Genomic DNA, 23405 nt, shown 5'->3' on the forward strand with positions numbered 1-23405 from the left:
CTATTTCATAGAATTTCTTTAATTTTTTTAACTTAATCCTTTGCAGCTGTTTACAGCTTATTAAAACGTGTGTTGTTGTTGGAGGGTAAAACACTCCCATGCAAAACAACTACACAACCAGTGTTAGGGGACAAGTATCAGAGGGGTAGCCGTGTTAGTCTGGATCTGTAAAAGCAGCAAAGAATCCTGTGGCACCTTATAGACTAACAGACGTATTGGAGCATGAGCTTTCGTGGGTGAATACCCACTTCATCGGATGCAAGTAGTCACCCACGAAAGCTCATGCTCCAAAATGTCTGTTAGTCTATAAGGTGCCACAGGATTCTTTGCTGCTGTTAGGGGACAGTCATCTCAGTGTGCCGTTGCTTCTCCGGCAAGGGAGAGACTTTACCTTATCGCCTTTGTTGGTGATGCTGTTCTCCAGAGATGATACCTACACCAGGTGGAGGAAAGACAGGTCACAAAGTGTTGTTGGTCCCAACTAGGAACAGATCTGCGATGAGCAACATCATCTCCGCGTACCTTCCTTCTGGTTCTGATACACCCCTTTGGCACAAGGATTAATTAGCTCACTTTCTTTCCTCCTCTAAAAATTAGCCCTTCATCTGAGCTGCAATATTTGGATCCAAAGCTTCTAGGTCTTTGGATCAGGGGCTAAGGAGCATCTTCATCCAATGAGCTATAGAGATATGAGCCAGCTGTGAAGTTTGGGTCTGCGGCTGCATATCCACAAAGCTTGAAGTGTTTAGGTCTGACCCGTTACAGAGATTGGGGCCAACAGCAAATCCAATATCCAAACTTCCCCAGAGCTCAGGGATGTTCAGATTTAGGATTTTGTTCAGGCTCCTCTCTGCTGCTGACTCAACTTTTGCCCTTATTTAGATAGTTTAGTCGTTTGTACTGAATAAACAGTCACATGACTGCATGGTTTAGAACCCTTCCCCTTTGAATCGGAAGACGACGGACTTAGGTCACTGGGTGCGGTGATCATTGTGCTAGCGCAGGGTAAGAGAGCCACAGGAGTCGAGCCTCCTGCCCTTCCATCAGGAGCTGGGAATTACGAGCCTACTGGGTAGCATAGACCGTACGCTGCCTCCCCCTCCATCCCCAGTGGCGTTGCAATTTCAGAGAAGCGTACTTCACTAAGAGGTGCGTGAGCGGTGAGCGAATGGGAGAACGGCAACCAAGGATGACAAGGCTGGGGCAACCAAAGGCCTGGTGAGATAGGCGAGAACCTCCATAGCATATTCCCATGGGAACTGATTTAGTTAAGCACATGATTAACTTTAAGTCATGATTAACCACTGAAGTCAAGCAGGTGCTTAAATCTCATTGACTTCAGTGGGATTAAAGGATGTACTTAAAGTTAGCCATGTGCTTTCTGGAATAAGTATGGTATTAAGCATGTACTCATATTCCTGAATCAGGTCCGGAGGGCTGTTATACTCACACATGCGCTGAATGAATTGCTGTGATGTATTCATAGAATATCAGGGTTGGAAGGGACCTCAGGAGGTCGTCTAATTTAACCCCCTGCTCAAAGCAGGACCAATATGCAGACAGATTTTTGCCCCAGATCCCTAAGTGGCCCCCTCAAGGATTGAACTCACAACCCTGGGTTTAGAAGGTGTGATAGACCCAGGCCAGTTGGGAACAGCAGAGTAGTAGAAGGGAGATATACTGGCCACTGGATAAGCAGTTTTCTGTTCCCTGAGTGACCAGAGCAGGGGATGCTCCAGGCTAATGAGAACATCTGACTCCAATTAACCTGCTAAGAGTCAGGTGAGGCAGTTAAGCACCTGACTCTAATTAAGGCCCCTCTGATGCTATACAAGGCTCACTCCAGTCAGGCCAGAGAGAGGCAGAGGAGAGGAAGTGCGTGCGAGGAACTAGGAGCAAGGGGCATGCAAGAAGCTGAGAGCGAATAGGCACTGCTGGAAGACTGAGAAGTACAAGCATTATCGGACATCAGAGGAAGGCCAATGCTCAAACGACTATTCGCTACAATGGAGGGACTATGGTCTACACTACGGTGACTCTGGCCTCTTGTGGCAGGCACTGGGTACAGGCCACTACCCTCAGTGCTGCTGCAGACTCACAGCACAGCTGCCTGCAAAGGAATGGGAGCCCCTCCCTCCCTTTGCCAGGACAATGCACCTCCTCTGCCCCAGTTCCCCTTCCCTCCCACCGGTGAGCACCTTCAGAAAAAAAGAGTATTACTCACAATGCTTCCAGGTGACCCGGGCGGCCCAGGCTTCCCCTGCGGAGACACAACGCCCCCATCCCCCAAAGAGGCGAGTGGTGAAAGTCAGCGTGTCACACCCCGAGCTGGACTCTCTCTCATGCAAGGTTAAAAAGGAAAACATGCAAACCTACAGCTTCACCCTTGTCTCCCTTCTCTCCGGCGACTCCCTGGGAGGAGAGAGGCGCAAGGTGAGAACCGGCCCTCGGTAGCACAGACTCAAAGCAGCCCCCCACCTCAGGCCCACTCAACGCACGCTGAGCCTCAGCATCTAACAGGCTGGAAATGCAAGTGACTCTTCCTCCGAGGTGGGCAGAGGAGATTTTGCACACTCGTGTAGTGTGCACACCAGGGGTACCCATGGCAGAATCCTGCCTGATGTCTTGTGCTTCCGCCCAATCAGACGTTATTCAGACTGGTTCCACCCCTTCCTGGTGGGGAGCAGACCTTCAACGCTGGGCTTGCCACACTACATCACACGGAGGGAGGGAGCTTGCAGCCTTTAAAGCAGCCGAGTTATGGGCCTCTCTTTTGCCTGCTACAATATTGTCTCCCAAGCTCCCCTTCCTTCCATCACGCCGTTGATCACTGACTTACATCCTTTCCCGGTTCTCCCATCTCGCCTTTGATCCCCTGTTCTCCACGACGGCCCGGAAGCCCAAAAGGTCCCTGCAAAATGATTCAAAGAAACAATCATGAGTGAAACAAGAGATTGATCTTCGCACATACAGCCCAATGGGCGTTCCAGACCCTGTCCAGCAGCGCAGAAGTGCAGAAGACTTCACCCGAGGCACCCGCCTGAACTCTCTGTGGTTTTCATGTAGGCGGTTGACTCTTTGAGCATGTGAATTCCACAGCTGCTGACCAGTGCTGGATTGAAAGCCCTAGGAGAAAGCCCTGGGCAGAGAACCACCAAACTCATTGCACAGATCTCTTTTTCCCCTCACTAATTCCCTTCTATAACTACTCGGACATGGAAACACAATGTCTAAAGGATGCCACTGAAGCACCAAAAGAGCTCATTCTGCACCCTGGAATGAATCGTTACCTGGATTCCTCTCTCTCCTGGCTCCCCTGGGCCGCCTGCTTCTCCCTAAAGGAAAGGAGGACAATTTTTTTTACAGCCTTATTAGCAGTCTCAGGTAAATAGGTGTGTCAGGCAGCCCCAGCACTTGGGATATTAATTATGCAGCGCTTATGCCTGCAGAGGCCAGTTCAAATGGAGAGAAAGTCAAGCCCACTTATCTGGCCAGTGGCTTTGAATGAGGCCATCTCCTTCCCCAGCACCCACCAGAGGAGCAGGCAATGATAAAGATGGGGTGGGTCATCAGAGGTGCAGTAAATGGGGGTGACATTTCAGAGGGTGCCTGGAGCTGGAGTAAACAGGGTCAGATGTTGCTGGGAGATGTCAGAGTTGCATAATGCTAGTAGAAGTGAGGGGAGGTTGACAATTCCCCATCAGTCAATGGGATTTTGGGAAAGTCTCCTGCTTTCCACCTCCTCAGTCTTAACAAGCAGGTGACCGCCCTCATAGCTAGTCCCACTCCTCAGAACTTGGGGGTGGAACTCCTGTCCCTGAAGGAAAAAGGTTCTGAAGTCCAGTTTGACAGGCCGGTTGCAGTCTCTAACTTTGGCAGGTGAAACCGAACCCAGAAGGAAAAACCTAACCAGAGTTGGAGCCAGTTTGGGGGACATTTCAATAACTTGGGTTGGTCGAGCCAGGCTGAACCAAATGCAAACCTGACCTCCACGCCTCTCATCTGAATCAAAGCCCCGAAAATGGGAAAACAAGAGGGTCCTTTTGGGTGACTTGGGAGCCAGATCGTAACAACTTCACATTAATATTAATCAGGAGGTTCCGCATTCTACTACAGACTACAGCAGAGAGAGCTCAACCATCTCCATGGCTAAGGGAAAGCACAGAATTCCCATTATGTTACCTTAGTCCCCATGTTCCCTTTCTGCCCTGGTTCTCCCTAGAACATAACAAAAAGTGTCAGATTAAAGTTCAGTTCGTGACCAGTTTTGTTATTCTGAATTTCCCAGTTGGATTAAAGTGTCTGTCTGAGTTCTGATCTTACTGTTGCCAGTGTAAACCAGGAGTAACTCCTCTGAAGTCAGTGATGTTACTCTAGTGTAACCTGAGATGAGGATCAGGGCTCTTCCCTTTAATCCTCTCCTTTGTGGATCAGTACATACAAGGGACACTTGGGCTCTATTCTACCACAGGACAATGTGATAGTAACTCCAGTGATGGAAAGACTCTTGGATGGTCAAACTCCTTGAACTAAAGGAGAGTGGCTATTGGCTGTCATTAGTAAAGAGTCTTACCTGAGGCCTGTAATAAAGCTCTCTAGGGTGGCTGCCTGTGTTCCCTCTAAGCTACGCAGTTGGGTGGCCACCCAGGAGAGATTCAAGTGCTGCACACTTGATTAGCAGAGCTGCGCACATCCGGCAGCATGTGTTCAGGTGCCCCTCCCCCCGCTGCTTTGCAGCCATGTTGCTCCTGCAACTGCTCCCGGGACCCTCCTGCTAGCTGTGCAAAGCGGGGGGTGGGGGGTGCTGATGTCAGGGTGTCCCCTGTACCCCCTCTCCACAGAGCAGGGGAGAGGGGCCAGCCTGGCTCAGAACTCGAGAGCAGGAGAGAGCAGCTGCTGCGGTCTGAGATCTGAACCAGCCTTTGGGCTGAGTGCCTTTCTTAAAGAGACAGCCATGGTCTCTGAGACTTCCCCAGCAGCCAGCTCACACAATCTCTCTCTCTCTCTCTCTCTCTCTCTCTCACACACACACACACACACACACACACACACACACACACACACACACACACACACACAGAGTCTCTATATCTTTCACTCTCACCTCCCAACACATACTTGTTTTATTGTTGTTGTTACTTTTTGGTACTTCCTGCAATGCACAGATATGCTCTGTAATTTTATTCTTTCAGTGTGTTATTTTAGTTTTTTGACTGACCTGTGCATTTAATAATTTTTATTTCTCTTACACTTAAATTTAATTCTTAGAGTAGTGAGTTCTAAAATGCCTAACCTGTCCTGGCTGAAGTAATTATCCCTGTGGTAACTTTTTTAAAATATATATTATATCTAGGTTTTTGTTTCTACGGTGGCGCACATCCACACATGCCTTGGTGCACATAACAAAATTTATTCGGCACATGGATGGAAAAAATTGGACTGCTGCCTGTCTCAATTCTAATGGAGCAGTCTGACATCCTGCAAAATATACCAGCATGCCCTAAAATGTCCTTGAGGGCTAGTGCATCGTCAAAACACCAAGATGTCATGGTGCAGTGCACAGTTGTCACGATTTGACAATATGTCATCATGTGATGATGCAATGTCAAGATGTTGCAACACAAATGCCCTGGTGCAACATATTTGTCCCACTTCAACTGAAGTTAAAGAGCCAGTGCACTTTGACTGGCAGAGCTCTGCCCAGATATGTGCCCTAATGCCCAGGACACACCCACATTGCTGTGCATCTTCACGCCAGCTGGGACAGAGCAGAGCGGTATTTTGCTTGAGTACCTGAATTTCACATAGTGTAACGGGTCACAGACTGAGCCATTTCACGTCATTATTGCAGGTTCCCGCCTCCCTTGCCCAAAACAAAACTGACACCCACCAGCTCCTTCCACATAAACCACTCCCCCCTTGTCAGATGGTAGCAAGGAGCCATTTTTAATATGGAAGCATCTTTTTCCTTTTGTGTCTAAGAAAATGGTGCAGTTCAGCAAAGTGTACTGACATGACCAGTCTTACTGGACCGTTAGTTTCTACTTACATCTTTACCTCTTAGTCCGGTCTCTCCTGATTTCCCAGGTGTTCCTGGTTCACCTTTCTCTCCCCTCGGGCCCATTTCCCCCTGGAGATAAACAGTGAACACAACTGTTGCTTTCTTCTACTGCATTTTGTACCCCCAGTGTTCTAAGCTGCTGTGTGATGTGGGTGTGTGTGTGTCTCTATGGCAGCTGTGTTTAGGGATGCGAAACAGGCCCAGCTCATGCTGTTTGGCATCTAAACATCTCACCTAGGTAAGGTTTGCAAAAGAGGCATTCTATATTCATTCTTATCATTGCTCACCAGCATCACCATGTCCCCTTTATAGGCCATGCTGTAGCCTTATGCATAAGTAACAGTATGAACCAAAGGCTGTGAACTGGAGTAGGCCGGGCTTCAGCACAATAGCAACGCGCCAGGTGTCAGCCGACTACATTGGCACATTCCTGTCTGGAAAGGACGGTACAAAAATACAAAGCTGTCTCAAGTAACTATGTAAACACATTCTTCAGGGATAGTACAAGAACACATCAACCCCTCAGAAGATAAGGCGGGAATGACAGGATAATGGATGAGGATATTTTGTTCTAACTAGCAGGTACAAGGATAAAAGTTCTAGCTAACAACATCTGGAGAGTAATACTTAACTTGTTTGTATCAATGTATAAAAAGAGAAGTCATAAAAGGAGCATCTTTGTGCTAGCCGAGGTGACAGAACTCTGGTATCCTGATCGAGCTGGTCCCATGTCGTGGGAGCCAGGGCGCTAGTACCATGCATCCTCGATAATAAGCCTGGCCCAGCGTCTTCACCACCGAACCAAGCCTGCAGCCGTTCTTTACGAGTGACATCGAGGTTTGCTGAATCAGTATGCTGCATTCCCAGCTAGTGCAGCTAACATCGGAGCTCCAAGACTGAGCAGCCTTAACAGCTCTCCACAGCACTAACATCATCCTTCCTCACCCAAACACCCTTCACCTCTGTCCACTGGCTCCCCCACTTCTCCACCACATTGAGTTAAAATGTCTTGTCCTCACCTTTGCGAGCCTTTGCTCTTCCACTCTGGCCTACATCTCCCAATCACCTAGGTGCACCCTCCGCCTAGCCCCCAAGTCCACCCATCCCAAAGCAGCCCACGGTTCTTCTGCCATGTTTGGGGAAGGACCAGTCTCCCAAAACAAAATTCCCCTTAACGAAGTCTAGGGAACACCATGAGAGAAATATCATCATTAAGTATCAGAGGGGTAGCCGTGTTTGCTGCTTTTACAGATCCAGACTAAGAGTCCTGGGGCACCTTCTAGACTAACAGACGTATAGGAGCATGAGCTTTCATGGGTGAATGCGTGGGTGAGCTCATGCTCCTATACGTCTGTTAGTCTAGAAGGTGCCACAGGACTCTTTGCTGCATGAGGGGCCAGATTGACAGAGGCACTTCGGTGGGTGGGGGGGAAGAGGGCAGCTGCCTGAGTATCTTTGTGAAGCTGCATCTAGGCTTTTTTCCGTGCCCTTGTCCACCGGTCTGGCACATTGCAAAGAGACCCAGAGGTATTTTTGAAGCCAGCCTTTAGAAGATATTTCAAGCTGGCCCTCTAAGTCCCCAGAAGGGATGGAAAGTAGGTTCCATTGGGATCGAGGTCTCTAGGTTTCTGCACACCCAGAAGTGGCCTGGACACCTTCCTACTGGTGTGGTAGGGTCAAGCAAGGGGAGAGAACAAAGGGGCAGTTTTAGCCTGTCCTCTTGCAGTGTCCAGGGCCCCAGCTCTGCTGAATGGAGATTCCAGCAGAGCCACAACTTGCCTTGAAGCCTCTTCAGTCTTTACAGCTTCCCTGCCCCACGAATGTCCATTCTAATCCCACTTTAACAGCATCATTTTTTACATTGCAAAACCCAACTGGCCAAACTCCATTTGGGCGACACAAGCAAGAGTTGTGATTTTGCTTTGCACGCTCTGCGGTCTGTGCTCACTCACCTTTGGGCCAGGTTTGCCGGATAAACCTACATTCCCCTGCGGAGAAATCAGACTGTAAGTCACTTGGCAAGAACAATACCCCTAGATGTGACTGAGTTCTGATCTCACAACCCGAGCAAAACACAGTCAGCAGCAGCTACAACTCACGCAAGTAATTCCGAAGACACCCTAGGAACGCGGGTGCTGTGGCCAACATGTTTAGACCTGGCTAGTGATTTTGGGTACCCAGTCTGAGACACATTAAAGGGTGTGTTGGGAAGTGCTAAGCACCCGCTCTCTGAAACTAAGGTCCCTGGAAAGTGTCGCAATTTGGGCTCTCTGAAATGACAGTCACAATTAAAAACCTTGGCCTAAGTGTGCCCAAGTCTGCCAGTTGGTGGCCAGGCTCTAAAATGGCCATTCTGTGGCCTGGGACACAATGTGCGTGTATGTCTTTGAAGTACAGTAGCCAACACTAAGTAGGACACTTATGGTCTCTAAGCAGCAGGTCTGCCCGGTGAGCCAAAGTGGCATCTTCCCTTGGCGGAGCTGTTCGAAGCTGCCTTTTGCAGCTCTTCGAGGCGCCACGTTATGCAGCCACCTGCTCTTTGCTTGTGCTCTGTTAGCAGCTGGACTAATATGCTATCACGTGGGGAGCGGGGAGAAAGCATGTTTTTTTTTAATAGCAAGGGCTTTGATTGGCTATTTTGAAACACAGGACTGTGGACAGAGTCCTAGAGTTTAAGGCCAGAAGGGACCTGACCAGATCTCATAGTCTGACCGCCTATATATGACAGGCCACCACTCAGCCATCCCCACACCCAGCCCAACAGCGCTACAGCGCTCTGGACACTAAACGGTGGTGAGCCACAGGCAGAGAACAGGAGGGACTGTGGTGCAGCCATGCCCAAGGTCCTTGCAATGGCAGGGACCTGATTAAGGCCCGGCTTGACAAAGCCTTGGCTGGGATCATTTAGTTGGTGTTGGTCCTGCTTTGAGGTCTCTTCCAACCCTAATCTTCTATGATTCTAAGTAATAGATTCAGGGGGCGACGCTAGATCTGCACTACAGGGGGGGTTCACCTTCACCTTTGCTCTGCAGTCCCACGGCCTGGGATGAGCTGCGCTGTAATACGATCATGCCCTGTGGCCTCTGTAGAGTGTTTAAAGTGCATCGTTTTTGTATCAGAAGCTACTGGATTAATATGCTAATGACAGGCCATACGGGGTGAGGCCAGATTTCGCTAGGGTTACCAGATGTCCCAATTTTATAGGGACAGTCCCGATTTTTGGGTCTTTTTCTTATGTAGGCTCCTATTACTCCCCACCCCCGTCCCGATTTTTCACATTTGCTGTCTGGTCACCCTAGATTTCACTTAGTGCAGCCCCACTGACTCGTCACGTTGATTTCAGTGCAGGTGCCCAGAGGTAACGGAGCAGAATCGAGCTCAGGGTCTCTTGTTTTCTGTCCTTTCTCCTCTCAGTTCCCATTCATCGCATGGCCCCCACTCACCCTTTCGCCCATGTCCCCCTTCAATCCCGGTTGCCCTGGAATGCCAAAACCTGGACTTCCCTGCAGGGAGAGCAAGGAACACAAATGCATCAAATTCACAGCGCTGCTTGCAGTAAAACATAGTGATTCTTTTGTCCTCCTCCCTTTTCCTGCCTCCCTAGGAAGACTGAGATGAGACCGTCTCTCCCACCGGGCATCAGCAGCATTCAGCAACTTGCAGGAATACAGACCTGGGCTCGGCAGCCAGCATGGAGTCTTCAGGAGGCGGCAGTTCTCATGGAAAGGCTCTTAGGTCTTTTGTGCTAGTATCTGCCATGAACATCACATTGAACAAGTCACATCTGGGGGCAAACGCTGCTGCTAGAATTCTGACCAGTGAACGGAGAGAGTGCATCCCTCTTGTTTCACCATCATCGCACCAGCTGCCTGTCCGACTCTGCGTTAGCCTCACCGGTCTGCTCTCAACCTACGGAAGCCCTTGAGAATTCCCCTCCCCAAGCACCAGCTGGAGGTTGCCTGCCCCTGCTCCCTCTGTCACTCTGCTTCAGTAACATGTCACGCGGTGTGTCCATTGCTTCAACCATTTATCTCCCCCCACTCGGGGTTCAGAGATGCTGACCTGCTTCATACTATAATTACCAGACAGTGTGCTTTGTGCTGCAGAAGACACAAAGGGAGATACAGTCCCACCCACAGACAGCTTCCAACTCAACAGACAAGCGTTTGTGTTTAGGGCCAGACGGAAAGGAGGCAGCTCCCACATGATGCATTTCCAGCGAAGAGAGGTAGGAAGTGAAAGGAGACAAGTATTTCTGGACCTCATTGCCACCCTCCCTCCTTACAACATATTTATCTCAAAGTCTTTGGCCTCGGTGTGCCACTGCAAACATCGGGGGCTACCATGCATGGACCGTGCACACCAGTTTGGCTTAATGAGAAGCTCAGTCCACATTGTGGCCTTCTTCGCAGAGACCCACAATATACAATGTGAACCAATAAAGGAACTGAAAGTTTCCAGTGCCACAAGCACGGCCTTTACCTTCTCTCCTTTATCTCCTTGTTTCCCTTTGTTTCCCTGTGGTCCTGTGGGGCCGATAGGTCCAATGTCCCCCTAAGTGTGAAGAAGTCACAAAGTTAGTAATGTCCTAGCCCGGGCTTGCCCTTCCTGTGGGACTGCTGGAATCCAGGCAATGTGTAGTTCACAGTTTTCAATCCACTCGGGTGACTCGTTTCTTTGAGAAATCTACCCATTTATCTTCGGATTTTATCCTGCTGCCCATCACCGTAGTATCTGGGTGCCTACTAGGTAAAATCAGTATCTATAGTTAAGTCCCTAGTGGATTTCATGCAGTCTGAGGCTCTGAAAACAATATCCTTAGCTGTGAAAAACTGTGCAACAGGGGAAGGAATTAGCAGAGTTAGCCGGACTTTGCTCTCACATACACCGGTTTAACTCCATTGGAGCAACTCCTAATTCACACTGGTGTAAGTGTTTTGAGAATCTGGCCCAGGAGTTGTCTGCTACAAAGCTTCAAAAGAGGCTGGTATTTTACCAACAAAAATTATAAAAGGTCTGAAGATGAGGACATATGAGACAAGGAGAAATCTAAGGACCTCGCAGACCCCTCTGCCAGCGTGCCACAGAATGGAATGAAATGTTTTGAGACCCAGACAGCAACCAAGAGAGTATTGCCAAGTCCCATAATGGGAGGTGGGTCTCATGAGAGGATCCATCTCTTATAGGAGTGCCCCACAGAATGGAAACGGTTGGAGAACAATGGGGATAAATGCACTGGGCACGCTCAAGCTTGAAGAAGAGCAAAGCAGCAGTTTGTCATGTTGTAAGGGGGGTGTTAGGAAGGGGAGTTGAGGGATATATTAGCCTTCTGAGTCAACAAGAGCAGTACTAGCCAGAAGGGCTGCAGCAGGGAAAATGTAGCCTAAGGTCTGTAGTTCTAAGTGTGGCAATGAGCTGCTAAGGCCGCGGTCCACAGACTTTTCAGGGTTGCAGCCCACCCAGGAGCCGGGGCTGGGAGTGGGACCATGGCTCTGGGGGGGCAGGATGCTGACAGGGGTAAGGGGGCTGAGGCTGGGGCCGGGGCTGGGAATGGACCCATGGCCAGGGGCCAGGAGCAGAGCCCCGTCTTGGGGCAGGTCTGGGGTTGGGAGCGGAGCCCCAGCTGGGCGCAGGGCTGGGCGCAAGGCCGGGAGCCGTGGCTGGGGGCAGGGCCAGAGCAGAGCTGGAGGTAGATCAGGGCTAGGTGGTGCTCCCGCCCTGCCCCCACCCCGGGGGCTGGCTGGGGCTCTGCCAAAAAACTAGGGGGGTGCACCCCAGTTTGGGAACCACTGTGCTACGGGAAGTACCAGAGTTAGAACATTCCAGACCAGACACATCCATAAGAGTGGGGAAAAAAGGAAAATTAAATCAATCCTGCTGTCAAGCAGGTGCATGGCATGGCTAATGCAGCAGGTGGTCTCGTCCACCTCTAAGAAGTCCCTGGATTTTGGAAACTGAGTTTACTCTAGCAATGTCAACACCTCTCCATTCTAGACAGAGTCCAGAGTCTGTCCTGGGCACTGGGTCTGTGCTTTACTAACCTCCAGTACCCCACAATCTAAGCCTTTTCCACAAGCTGACCCTGGAAACAGAATGGCTGGAAGCAAATTTACATCTACCACGTGTCTAGATGTTAGGTGAGGGTTTAAATTTGCTTGCATATAAACAAGAGAAAGATTAATGGGGCAGAATCATCACTGCTGATCATGTCTCATTATACGCAGACTTTGAATACAGCTTCCATATGAGGAGAGACTAAAGAGACGGGGACTGTTCATCTTATAAAAGAGACTGGGGGTGGGGGGAAAGATATGCTGGAGGTCTATAAAATGATGAAGGGTGTGGGGAAAGTGAATGAGGAAGTGTTCTTTACTCTGTCACACAACACACAACCCAGGGGCCACCTAATGAAATGAATAGGCAGTAGGTGTAAAACAAACATAAGGAAGGACTTCTTCACACAACGCACAATCAACCTGTGGAACTCATTGCCAGGGGACGTTGTGAAGGCCAAAACTATAACTGGATTCAAAACAATAATTAGATAAGTTAATGGAAGATAGGTCCATCAATGGCTATTAGACAAGACGGTCAGGGTCCCAACGCCATGCTCTGGGTGTCCCTCAGCCTCCGACTGCTAGAAGCTGGGACTAGATGCTAGGGGCCGGATCACTCAATTGCCCTGTTCTGCTTAGTCCCTCTGAAGCATCTGGCCCTGGACACTGTCAGAGAGAGGATACTGGCTAAATGGACCACTGGTCTGACCCAGTATGACCATTCTTATGTTCCAGTCTCTGTTCACTTGAGCTCTGTCATTTCATGAGGCCAGGTCTCCATATATCCCAGGAATCTCAGTGAGTAACATGGTACTCAGCCCTAGTCTTCTTAGGCAAAGGTCTCCTGCAAGTTTAAAGTTGTTCTGCATCGTTAACTTACTCTGGCACCCTTCTTGCCTGGCGGTCCAACAACCTAGGAGAAAAGGAAGCCACATAAGTGTCCTCTTTATTTAGAGGAATTATGTCCCTGCCACAGGTGGTATTAGAATCATGGAATCATAGAAGATTAGGATTGGAAGAGACCTCAGGAGATCATCTAGTCCAACCCCCTGCTCAAAGCAGGACCAATCCCCAACTAAATCATCCCAGCCAGGGCTTTGTCAAGCCGGGCCTTAAAAACCTCTAAGAAAGGAGATTCCACCACCTCCCTAGGGAACCCATTCCAGTGCTTCATCACCCTCGTAGTGAAAAAGTTTTTCCTAATATCCAACCTAAACCTCCCCCACTGCAACTTGAGGTCATTGCTCCTTGTTCTGTCATCTGCCACCACTGAGAACAGCCGAGCTCCATCCTCTTTGGAACCCCTCTTCAGGTAGTTGAAGGCTGCTATCAAATCCCCCCTCACTCTTCTCTTCTGCAGACTAAATAACCCCAGTTCCCTCAGCCACATTCAGATCATGTTACACTGGGGTTTGAGTGGGGGAGGACACAACTCAAGTTTCAAAGCAAAATAAGCTCAGTCTAGTTCCATTACCGCATAGGACCTTGCGCCCTGTGTTCTAATGGCAAAAGCCGACTCCTGTACTGTATCCAACACCAGAAAGGACTATAGACCTGGTCCGAAACCCATTGAAAAAGACTCCCATATATTTCAGTGGGCTTTGGATCAGGGCCTATGTAAGGATCCAAAGGTAATTCACCTTCAGGGTAGCGGGGCCAGTTAACTGGTCAAGACTTACCCAGAACAGCCCAAGGACTTTAATTACACCAGGGCTGAGCCTCGATGGCTCCAGCAGGCCTCAGTATCGATCAGAATAAATGTAAGTGCCCTCGCAGTGCCCAAATCCGCCCTGTGCTGACTCTCATAGCGGGAGATCAGATTAAATGGATTGGATTAGACTACAACATCTTTGGGGCCAGGGTTGTCTTTCTAGCACCATTCTCAGCGGGGCCCCAGTCTGGATCAAGGCCTTCCAGGAAATCGCATATTACAGAAGAAATAGCCGTAATCACCAATGCGGAACTGGCTTTCCGAATTCCACCACCGAGGAGCCTGCTTTTCAGAGGCCAGTGCAACGTGTGAATCCATGTGACTTTAACAGTGAGTGTGAACAGATGGGTCAGTAAGACTTCCCGAGTTCTTTAGCTTTTCATGCTGCCTGCTGTGAAGCTGTGCGTTAAGCGGCACAAGCCATGTCTGTATTGTACACTGAGTGATGCAGTATCTATTGTGCAGGTGAGTTACTAGAACTACTGGCCACTCATAGTTACCCCCATGGCCGGAGCACCTGGAAAGCCCTGACTTCCCTGTAAGAAAAAAAGAGGAAATACATAAAGTTAAAAGTTAGAAAATTAAATGCTTTTATGCTTATAAAAACCTAAAGCGTCATTTCTTAAACCAGCCCCCAGCTCAGGCCCAGAAGGACAGAAGTAAAACATTAGGATGATGCTTAGGGCCCTACCAAATTCACAGTCCATTTTGGTCAATTTCACGGCCAGCGGATTTTAAAAATCATAAATTTAATGATTTCAGCTATTTAAATCTGAAATGTCATGGTGTTGTAACTGTAGGGGTCCTGACCCACAAGGGGATTGTGGGAGGTAACAAGGTTATTGTAGGGGGGCTATGGTATTGCCACTCTTACTTCCCCGCAGCCTTCAGAGCTGGTCTCCCCCATGAAATCTGTATGGTATAGGAGAAATGTATACAAGAGACCAGATTTCACACTCTGTGATGCATTTTTCATGGCCGTGAATTTGGTAGGGCCTCATGATGCTGTATGTCTTTCATTGACCCAATGACCTGTCGTCATTACGAAGGACTGTGATGAATAAGAGTGAGAGATGTACACTATTGGCTGGGGTTTGGGCATTCACCTGCGATGTGGGAGACCAAGTTCTAGTCCCCGCTCCAGTTACTGTTTACACTAAGTGGAACAGGTTGAGAGAGCTCGACAGCAGAATAGCCCATGGCCCAGTCACCTGAGAGGTGGGAGACCCACGTACAGGTGCTTTCCCCACAACAGGCAGAGGTGGGAATTGAAGCAGGATTTCCTACATCCCAGGTAAGCACCCCTAACTACTGAGCTACAGGAGACTCCACCACTACTCATTTTGTGAATCTAGTTCTTTTAAAATGCCAGAAAAAAAACATTTTTGTTAGACTCAAAATGGATTTTTTTCCCTAGTTGATGAATTTTTTTTGCAGTTTTCCGATTTGGTTTGACCCAAAAGGAATTTAACAAAAATTTCAGAGCTGCCAGTGAACTGAAAAATCCGTTATTCCCCCTGCCCTGCTTGGAACACGATGTACCAGAAGAGAGGAAACTTGTAAAGGGAGCTAGACGCAGTCCCTATTTTAAGGTCGTTATCTGATCAGGAGTCCTGACTCCTGTTCTTTGCCCTGGCTCCTCGATCTAAATGACCCCTCCTCACCTCGCCCCCGTATTACTTACTTGGTCTCCTTTCTGCCCCACCATTCCTGGAAGACCCTGTAAAACATCAAAGCAACATGTCCAACAGGTTACAAATACTTCGGTCGTTTAATTCCAGGGTCCCAAAGGGACCACATTGTACAGCAGGGACAACCACAGTGTCAAGTTGTGTCTTCATGGCACATTTAGCCGTTGGCTTCTCTGATAAGACTGCCCCCAAAAGGGAGCTAAACGTGATGATGATTCTAATGCCATGAAAACTCATCCATTGGGGAGTGGAACGAGGTCACCAGCACCTGGAACATAGACGACCCCTCAGCCATCAGATGGGAACATTGATCACGAACCTGGGCCCAATTTGAATAGGGCGACCTAGAAGGGGTAAACTCTATGGCCCGCTACTGGGCTTTTCAACACAAGCCCAGCCCTACGCCATGGAGTAGCTCTTCTTCAGGGACCTCCAACCAGATCCACAGGCACATGCAAATCTCATTAGAAATTCTGTTCTCATGAGATTTCCCACCCAATTTTTAACTGAAAGAAGTTTGACTACAAGACCAGAAGCCACCCATACCAGCCCCCACTCTAAGGGCTTTTGGGGGCGAGAGAGAGATCTGCCAGTCAGTAGTAAACCTAAATCAAACTCTGCGACACCCAAATCTCACCACCTCACTGCCATTCCAGGAGGCTAAAAGGGGAGGGGGCTAGTCTTCAACCTGAATGCAGCTAGGGTGACCAGATGTCCCGATTTTATAGGGACAGTCCTGATATTTGGGGCTTTTTCTTATATAGGTGCCAATTACCCCCCACCCCCAGTCCTGATTTTTCACACTTGCAATCTGGTCACCCTAAATGCACCCATTGCAGACTCACGTTAATGAAGAGCCTAATTCTCATTAATACCATGTTTCTTTCACACCATTCTGGCAGGTAAAAGGCCCACTTTAATGCCTCTTTACCCAGAATGGCGTAAAGGGACATTCGTGTAAATGAGAGCCAGGTTGAGCATCTCTAGCAATGGGAGATGCCAAACAGAGACTACAATATTTGCAAGAGCTGTTGAAAAAGTGGCTCCAAAGGCACCACAATATCTAAAACGAGCTGGCTCTGCAATGGTCTCATCAAGGAAGAGTTTGGGATGGTTCCATTTGTTAGAGGCAGGCTCATTCTGACAGCAGCTTGTCAAGCAACTTGATCGGCTTACAGCAATTCCTTGAAGTCCCTTCGGTCCCATTTCTCCACGTTCCCCCTGCAAGCGACAGAAAATACATAAGGGTATTAGGTGCATAAGAGTTGCCAGAACAGACCAATGGTCCATCTACTTCAGTGTCTCTTTGACAGAGCCTGGTGCTCAAAACTGCAGAGGAAGTCACCTGCAGGGGAGATATCTTCCTGTCCCCAGCTGGTGATGAGCCCATGTCCTGAAGCATGAGGATTGGTAGCTTATTTTTATCCTAGCTGCAAATGCTAATAAAAATGCCCAATTTTATTTTGATCCTTGATTTAATAATTAAATGAAAGTGCAGAAGGAATGTGCCTTGGGGGTCTGTAAAACAACAAATATGCATAGAAAATATTCCTCAAAAGAAAACTGAATACACATTCAACAGGCTAAGACCCCTCAGATATTGGGTTCAATTCTGCTGCCAACCACACTGGTTTTAGACCAGTGTAACTCCACCAACTTTATCTTTAATCTATACCAGTATAACCAAGAGCAAAATCAGGCCTATTCTCTCTCCTCTCTTATGTCCAAGCAGCATTTATTTCTATCAGTTTAAGGACCCCTCTCACCTTCTCCCCTTTGACACCTGCTTTGCCTTTTTTACCCTGGAAAATGAAAGATGCTTTTGTTAAGATAAAGATCCATTTGCAATGAAATATCAACCAACAAACATGCAAACCCTGCACTCTGCAGGAGAAAGAGCTTTGGATATTCCTTCGAGGAGTTTGCAAAGCAAGAGGACAAATATCTTTGTTTTAATATCAATAGACTTTGCATTCATATATTTCCCTTCAGGTGAGGATTTCAAAGAGCCAGACAAATAATTAATTCTCACAATATTGTGTGTATTATGGTAACACCAGCTGAGATTGGGGTCCCATTTTACAGGAGGAAGTTTGGGCTCTAAATTCAAGGATTTTTTTTTTAAACTTTGATTTTGGTTCACCCAAACCCTACCTTTGGGCCAGTCAGTCCTTCTCCTCCAGGCAATCCTGGTTCACCCTAAACAACAACAACAAAAATGTGATTTCCCTGACTGTCCCATGTAGTCAGTCCCAGAAAGAGCTAATTAAAAACGCCAGTAGTTATAGGCCTAAGACCCCTTACAGAAAACACCCAGTCACGCCTTTTTTTTTTCTTAAAGAGGTACAATTGCACATGCAAAAATGCACATACAAAAATGCACATATAAGTGCATGCCCACATTTGTGTACACAGTACCATGATTGCACATGCAAAGGGCAAATTAGATGGCTGTTTGCATGTGCAAATACCCAGTTCCCATGGATTGTTATAAACATGCACATGCGTTTTTCCCCATGCAAGCAGTATTGTGTGTTGGAGGGGCAGTTCTTTAGAAAGCAAGTTCTCCATTAGCTAGACAAGACAGTCTGAAGTGAGTCATATGTCTGTCTCCCAGAGCTGCTGCTCTGCAGAATCCTCTCCAAGCAATACGCCACTTCATGCTGGAGAGGAATGAAAGAGAAACAGTGATAAGAAGATTGAATTAGCCAGACCCGACCATTGGCCAGTTAGGCTCGGTGTCCTGCCTACAGCAGTGGCTGACGTCTCATGCTTCAGGGAGAGGGCAACTGCTCACTCAATCGTGCATTTAGCTACTCGTTCAGTGCTACATGTAGGGGCCAGGAGATCTTCCCAGCCCATGGAGGTGAGCACTTCATGCCTATAGATTTGATTATCTTTCACATACCTAAGCTGCTCTCAGGGCTTTTTTATTACATCAAGAAATCACAGTATTTGACTCCCTGATCCTTGTCCAGCAGTGAATGTCACAGGCTGATGCATCAACATTTTCCTCACCCTCAGGTGGCAAAATCCTCCCCACTCACCCCGCGTCACTTCCCCAACCACCATTGCCATCCATTTGTGAGGGGCCTGTCTCATGTACACTTTGTACACAGTAGGGCTGCTTACCAGCAGGTCAGGGTTCTGTACCAGATATGGACTGGCTACAGACAGGGGCAGCTCTATGTTTTTTGCCGCCTCAAGCACGGCAGGCAGGCGGGTGGCTTTTGGCGGCGCGCCTACGGGCGGTCCGCTGGTCACGCGGATTTGGCGGCGTTTCTGCGGGAGGTCCGCCAGTCCCATGCCATCGGCGTCCCCACCGCAGGACCAGCGGACCTCCCACAGGCATGCCACCGAAAGCCACCTCCCTGCCGCCCTCACAGCGACTGGCAGGCCGCCCCCCGTGGCTTGCCGCCCCAGGCACATGTTTGCTGCACTGGTCCCTGGAGCCGCTCCTGGCTACAGAGCTCCCTTCTCAGAGCAAGACACACCAGATGTGTTCACTAAAAGATCCTTTAATGCATTGCCAGCAATGGCGGAGGTTAGCTTTAAAAAGGTGTGTTGCCTTGTGGCTGAACAGGATAACAGGTTAATATGCCTTTACAGACACCTTTCACCTTGCCAGCCTCCTCCAGGAACTAGGGTTGCCAACTTTCTAATCGCACAAAACCGAACACCCCTGCCCCACCCCCTCCCCCAAAGCCCCGCCCCTTTGAGGCGCAGCCCCCACTTGCTCCACCCTCCTCCCTCCGTCGCTTGCTCTCCTCCACCCTCACTCACTTTCACCAGGATGGGGCAGGGGGTTGGGGTGTGAGTGCTCTGGCTGGGGGGGTGGACTCAGGTCAGACCAGGGTTGAAGGGTTTGGGGTGCAAGAGGGGGCTCCTGGCTGGGGCTGAGGGGGTTCAGAGTGTGAGAAGGGGGGAGGGCTCCGGCTGGGGGTGTTGGCCTGCCTTAGCCCCCCTGCGCTGCTGACAGGACTTTTAACGGATCAGTTGGTGGTGTCAACCGGCGCCACCAGGGTCCCTTTTCAACTGGGCATTCCAGTCAAAAACTGGATGCCTGGCAACCCTACCAGGAACCTAGGAAATCCCAGGCTGGATCAGAGCAGAGACCACCAGATGTTTCAGAGGATGGCATTCAAACTGGACGTTAGGAAGATGTGGGGTAATCTGTCCCCCACTTTCAGACTCATCCTAACCCCTAATAGTTAGAGGTTAAGACTTGAAGTATGAGTTTTAATCTGTCTTCAAAAAATGGATGGATGTTAGCATTAACCACTGCAACCCTGGATATTCTGGCTAGCCACATAAATGGGAATATAAGATACAGGACTCAAAGGGATCTCTGTGTCACTGTGTCCAATCCCCTGTTATCACAGGAAGCCACATCATATAGTCCCATTCATAAATGTATCAAGCTCCATCTTAAAACTACTTAGGTCGTTTGCCCCCCCACTACTCCTATGGGGAGGCTGTTCCAGAACTTTACTCTTCTGATGGGTAGAAGCCTCCTTCTAATTTCCAGCCTAAAATGTATTCATGACCAGTTTCTACCCATCCAGTATTTTTTTGAGTCTTGCTGGATTCTTGGCCTCAATGTCATCCTGTGGTAGGGAGTTCCACTGTCTAATTATGCCTTGTGTGAAGAAGGATTTCCTTTCACTGGTTTTGAATTTGGGTAGTGTCATTGTATTCTATGCCACAAGTGATGTCCGTCCACCTTCCCCGTCAGAAGGCCACCACCCATTTCCAAACCACCCTAGCACAGGTCAGCTTGGAGGAGTGTTTTTGATACCCGCCTTTTGTCCTTGTGCTCCGGGTGGTCCCATTTCCCCCTGAAAAACAGAGAGAGAGAGAGAGAGGAGAGCTCAGCCTCTGGGACGCATTGCTGGCTCCTGTCCTCTTCAGCATCACCACCACCATTCTTCAGTGTTTTTCTCCTTTTTCAACCCCAGCAGCAGTTTCATGAGTTTCAACCCAGGGGCGGCTCTAGGAATTTGGCCACCCCAAGCAGGGCGCCGCGCCGCGGGGGGGCACGCTGCTGGTCGCCGGTCCCGCGGCTCTGGGGACCTCTTGCAGATGTGCCTGTGGGGTCCCGCGGCTCTGGTGGAGCATCCACAGGCATGCCTGCGGGAGGTCCACCCGAGCCGCGGGACCAGCGGACCCTCCGCAGTCATGCCTGTGGGAGGTCCGCTTGTCCCGCAGCTCTGCTGGACCTCCCGCAGGCATGACTGCGGAAGGTCCGCCGGAGCCACCTGCCGCCCTCCCGGCAAAATGCCGCCCCAAGCACGCGCTTGGCGTGCTGGGGTCTGGAGCCGGCCCTGTTTCAACCACACCTCTCCATTGTGATCCAGCTATTTACAAAGGGCTGATTTCAGCAATGCCCGTCCCTCGCCTATTAGATTGTCACCCCCAACAGTTTGCTAAATCCAGTTCCATCAAACAGCGAAGACACAGGCGTCTTGCAAGGACAGAGCAATCCCTACCAGGTGTTTAGGGGAAAGGGCAAGGTTCTGGAAGTCCAAGCAGGATTTTTGTGCCACAAGTCCGGCTGAACAGGAACTCCAGGCACTGCCTGGCACAGCAGGGATTTGGGGGTAGAACTGGTGGATCTGCCACCAACCATTTCCCTTAGCAGAGAGGGAGGCCAGGTGCTGGACAGGCTGCAGCGAACACTGTGGAATAGCTCCACTTCTGTTCCATGGCCTAGGTGCCGTCCCTCTCTACAGCCCCACTGGAATACTCCAGAGTACAGGCCGTGAGGCTCAAGCTGCTCATTGGGACCAGTGTTTGGGCGTTAATGCCATGCAGATCAGATGCTAATTAGCTCATACTGACTCCTCCCCAAGCTGGAACCCTGCAGCCACATGGTGCTCACAGCCAGGGGAAATTCTCTCCTACCTCTGAGAAAATAATGTCCAGTCCGAGTCCGACAAATGAGGCTGCATCTCCACTGGGCTTTGCTGCCAAACACCTTGCTATTCCTGGTTTAGTTCTACTGCAGTAGCCACACTGGGCACCAAGGTTCCCAGTACTGATGGTGTTAAAGTCACTGAGTCCTCCCACCCTAATGAGAGACGGTCTAAACACCAGGATAAAAATGCTGGTGGCCACTGACACCTTGTCTGCACTAGCCTTCCCACTAGAGCTGGTGGAAAAAAGCAGGAGGTTCCATACAAAATGTTTTCAAAAATGGGGGGGGAAAATACATATTTCACTTTTTGGCAGAAATTTGAATACAGGGCTACATCTCCCATGATGCACCATGATCTCCCCTTTTGGGGGCAGGAGGAAGTACATCATGGGAGTCCCTGGCCATGGTGCTTCCTGGGAGATGTAGTCACTCTGGGGAGCTCAACCCATAGAGGAGAATGGGGACATGAGGCAATGTGGCAGCATTTCCAATTTGACATATTTCAGTTTCAGCCAAAATATTTAGGTTTTCTGACTGAAAACTATAGAAATTTTCATGTGAAAGCAGATAAATATTGCTCAGAGAGGTCTAGCATGAGTATATCTAGGCAAGTTGGGAATCACACCCCTGGCTTTAAGTATGGACGTAACCTGTGATCATCTAGTTGGACCTTCTGCATAACCGAGGCCACAGAACTACAAGGACAGATGTCGTTATTAACAGATTGAACCAAAAAACTAAATCTGGAGTGTGAAGGAAAAGGGGAAGGACAGAGGTTGCCTATTGCACATGTACAAACCTGGCTGCAAAGATTAAACATACCTTTCCTCCTTCTGCTCCCTTAAAGCCAGGTGTGCCTGGAATGCCGATCCCTGCCTCCCCCTGAAAAACAAGCACAGCCTAAGTGCCTAAGTGAAGGTAACACTCCAGAGGGAGAAGGGAGAAAGGAACAAAAAAGAAAAGAAAAGGCAAGACTGTAACTGAAGTCAGTACAATCTACAGCACCATCTCTGAACTCTCACTGGGGGCCAGCAATTTAATGCAGGACCATTTTGTCTGGAGAAGTGTCTGGTGATGTAGCCTCAGCATTATAGAGTTGTGTTTATAAGGTTGGCCTAAGTTTAAAAAAAAAAAGGACTGCAGAGGTTTCAGGTGAGATGTGAAAGAGGATGGGGATAAAGGAGGCAGGGACACCAAAGGAGGCCATCCCATGGGAGAGGAGAAGGCCCTGGCATCTGCAGTGGCCAAACCATGCAGATGCACAGAGAGGAAATGAGTCAGAGGAACAGGGAAGGCTGACTAGACAGACAATGTCTATTCTGTTCCATGATATTGGCCGCAGCAAGTCCATGGAGCAGGGGGAACCATGGTGACGCTTCTCCATCCTTGCACATGGTACATCCTGCCATTACGGCAACTCGGCTGTTTCTGTCCCCTCTGGGCAGATGAAAAGTAAAGACATATTACACGAGTAATGACCTTTTCTCCCCTTGGCCCGGGAATTCCAGGAGCACCATCCAGCCCGAGGGGGCCAGGCAAACCGGCTTTCCCCTGCGAGAGAGGAAGAGAATCTGGTTCAATGCAGTGCCTGTCACACCCAAGGCATTTAGGGCTAGTGCCAAGCCACATGATAAAAATGAGGCCCCACAGAGTGCTGGAAATTAGCTCATACAGCATCTTAGCCAGTGAACCTCGTGCCCTCCACAGAGGGGAGGGTGACGCTACCCCGAGGCACCTCTCTTTGGCTTTCTCCGCTACCTCCAGCTTTTGGGCCTCTCTCCTGGCCAGCTCTAACTGCTGCTTCTCATATTCCATGAGCACAGCTCCAATCCCCTTGTAGTTGTGACTGCAGCTTCCAGGCCACGGTCAGCACAGAGGTTTTCTAACTCTAGTTTGGGAAGTTTAGCATATATCTCCAGCTTACTCATCCTGCCTTTCCCTTTGCTCTAGTTCCCTTACTGAAAATAAA

General features: G+C 49.3%; 1 protein-coding gene across 20 annotated transcripts in view; it reads right to left on the minus strand.

Moving 5' to 3' along the window:
- Window positions 1-23405, minus strand: part of LOC123353129 (collagen alpha-1(VII) chain-like) — a 196477-nt gene that overhangs the window by 120170 nt on the left and 52902 nt on the right. For 18 of the 20 annotated variants that reach the window (XM_044994027.1, XM_044994011.1, XM_044994033.1 and 15 more), the window contains 19 exons: window positions 22916-22987; window positions 22259-22318; window positions 20322-20357; window positions 17674-17718; window positions 17286-17321; window positions 16696-16740; window positions 15513-15548; window positions 14329-14364; window positions 12998-13030; window positions 10544-10615; window positions 9505-9564; window positions 8014-8049; window positions 6050-6130; window positions 4183-4218; window positions 3291-3335; window positions 2840-2911; window positions 2377-2412; window positions 2225-2260; window positions 392-433 (listed from right to left, as the gene is read on the minus strand). In XM_044994027.1, the coding sequence (XP_044849962.1) occupies window positions 392-433; window positions 2225-2260; window positions 2377-2412; window positions 2840-2911; window positions 3291-3335; window positions 4183-4218; window positions 6050-6130; window positions 8014-8049; window positions 9505-9564; window positions 10544-10615; window positions 12998-13030; window positions 14329-14364; window positions 15513-15548; window positions 16696-16740; window positions 17286-17321; window positions 17674-17718; window positions 20322-20357; window positions 22259-22318; window positions 22916-22987 (915 nt within the window). The remainder of the gene's footprint in view (window positions 1-391; window positions 434-2224; window positions 2261-2376; window positions 2413-2839; window positions 2912-3290; window positions 3336-4182; window positions 4219-6049; window positions 6131-8013; window positions 8050-9504; window positions 9565-10543; window positions 10616-12997; window positions 13031-14328; window positions 14365-15512; window positions 15549-16695; window positions 16741-17285; window positions 17322-17673; window positions 17719-20321; window positions 20358-22258; window positions 22319-22915; window positions 22988-23405) is intronic. The other 2 variants (XM_044994002.1, XM_044993994.1) reach the window with 2 other exon arrangements.

This window comes from Mauremys mutica, chromosome 1 (genome assembly GCF_020497125.1).
Source record: "Mauremys mutica isolate MM-2020 ecotype Southern chromosome 1, ASM2049712v1, whole genome shotgun sequence".
In the NCBI taxonomy this organism is placed as follows: Eukaryota; Metazoa; Chordata; order Testudines; family Geoemydidae; genus Mauremys; species Mauremys mutica.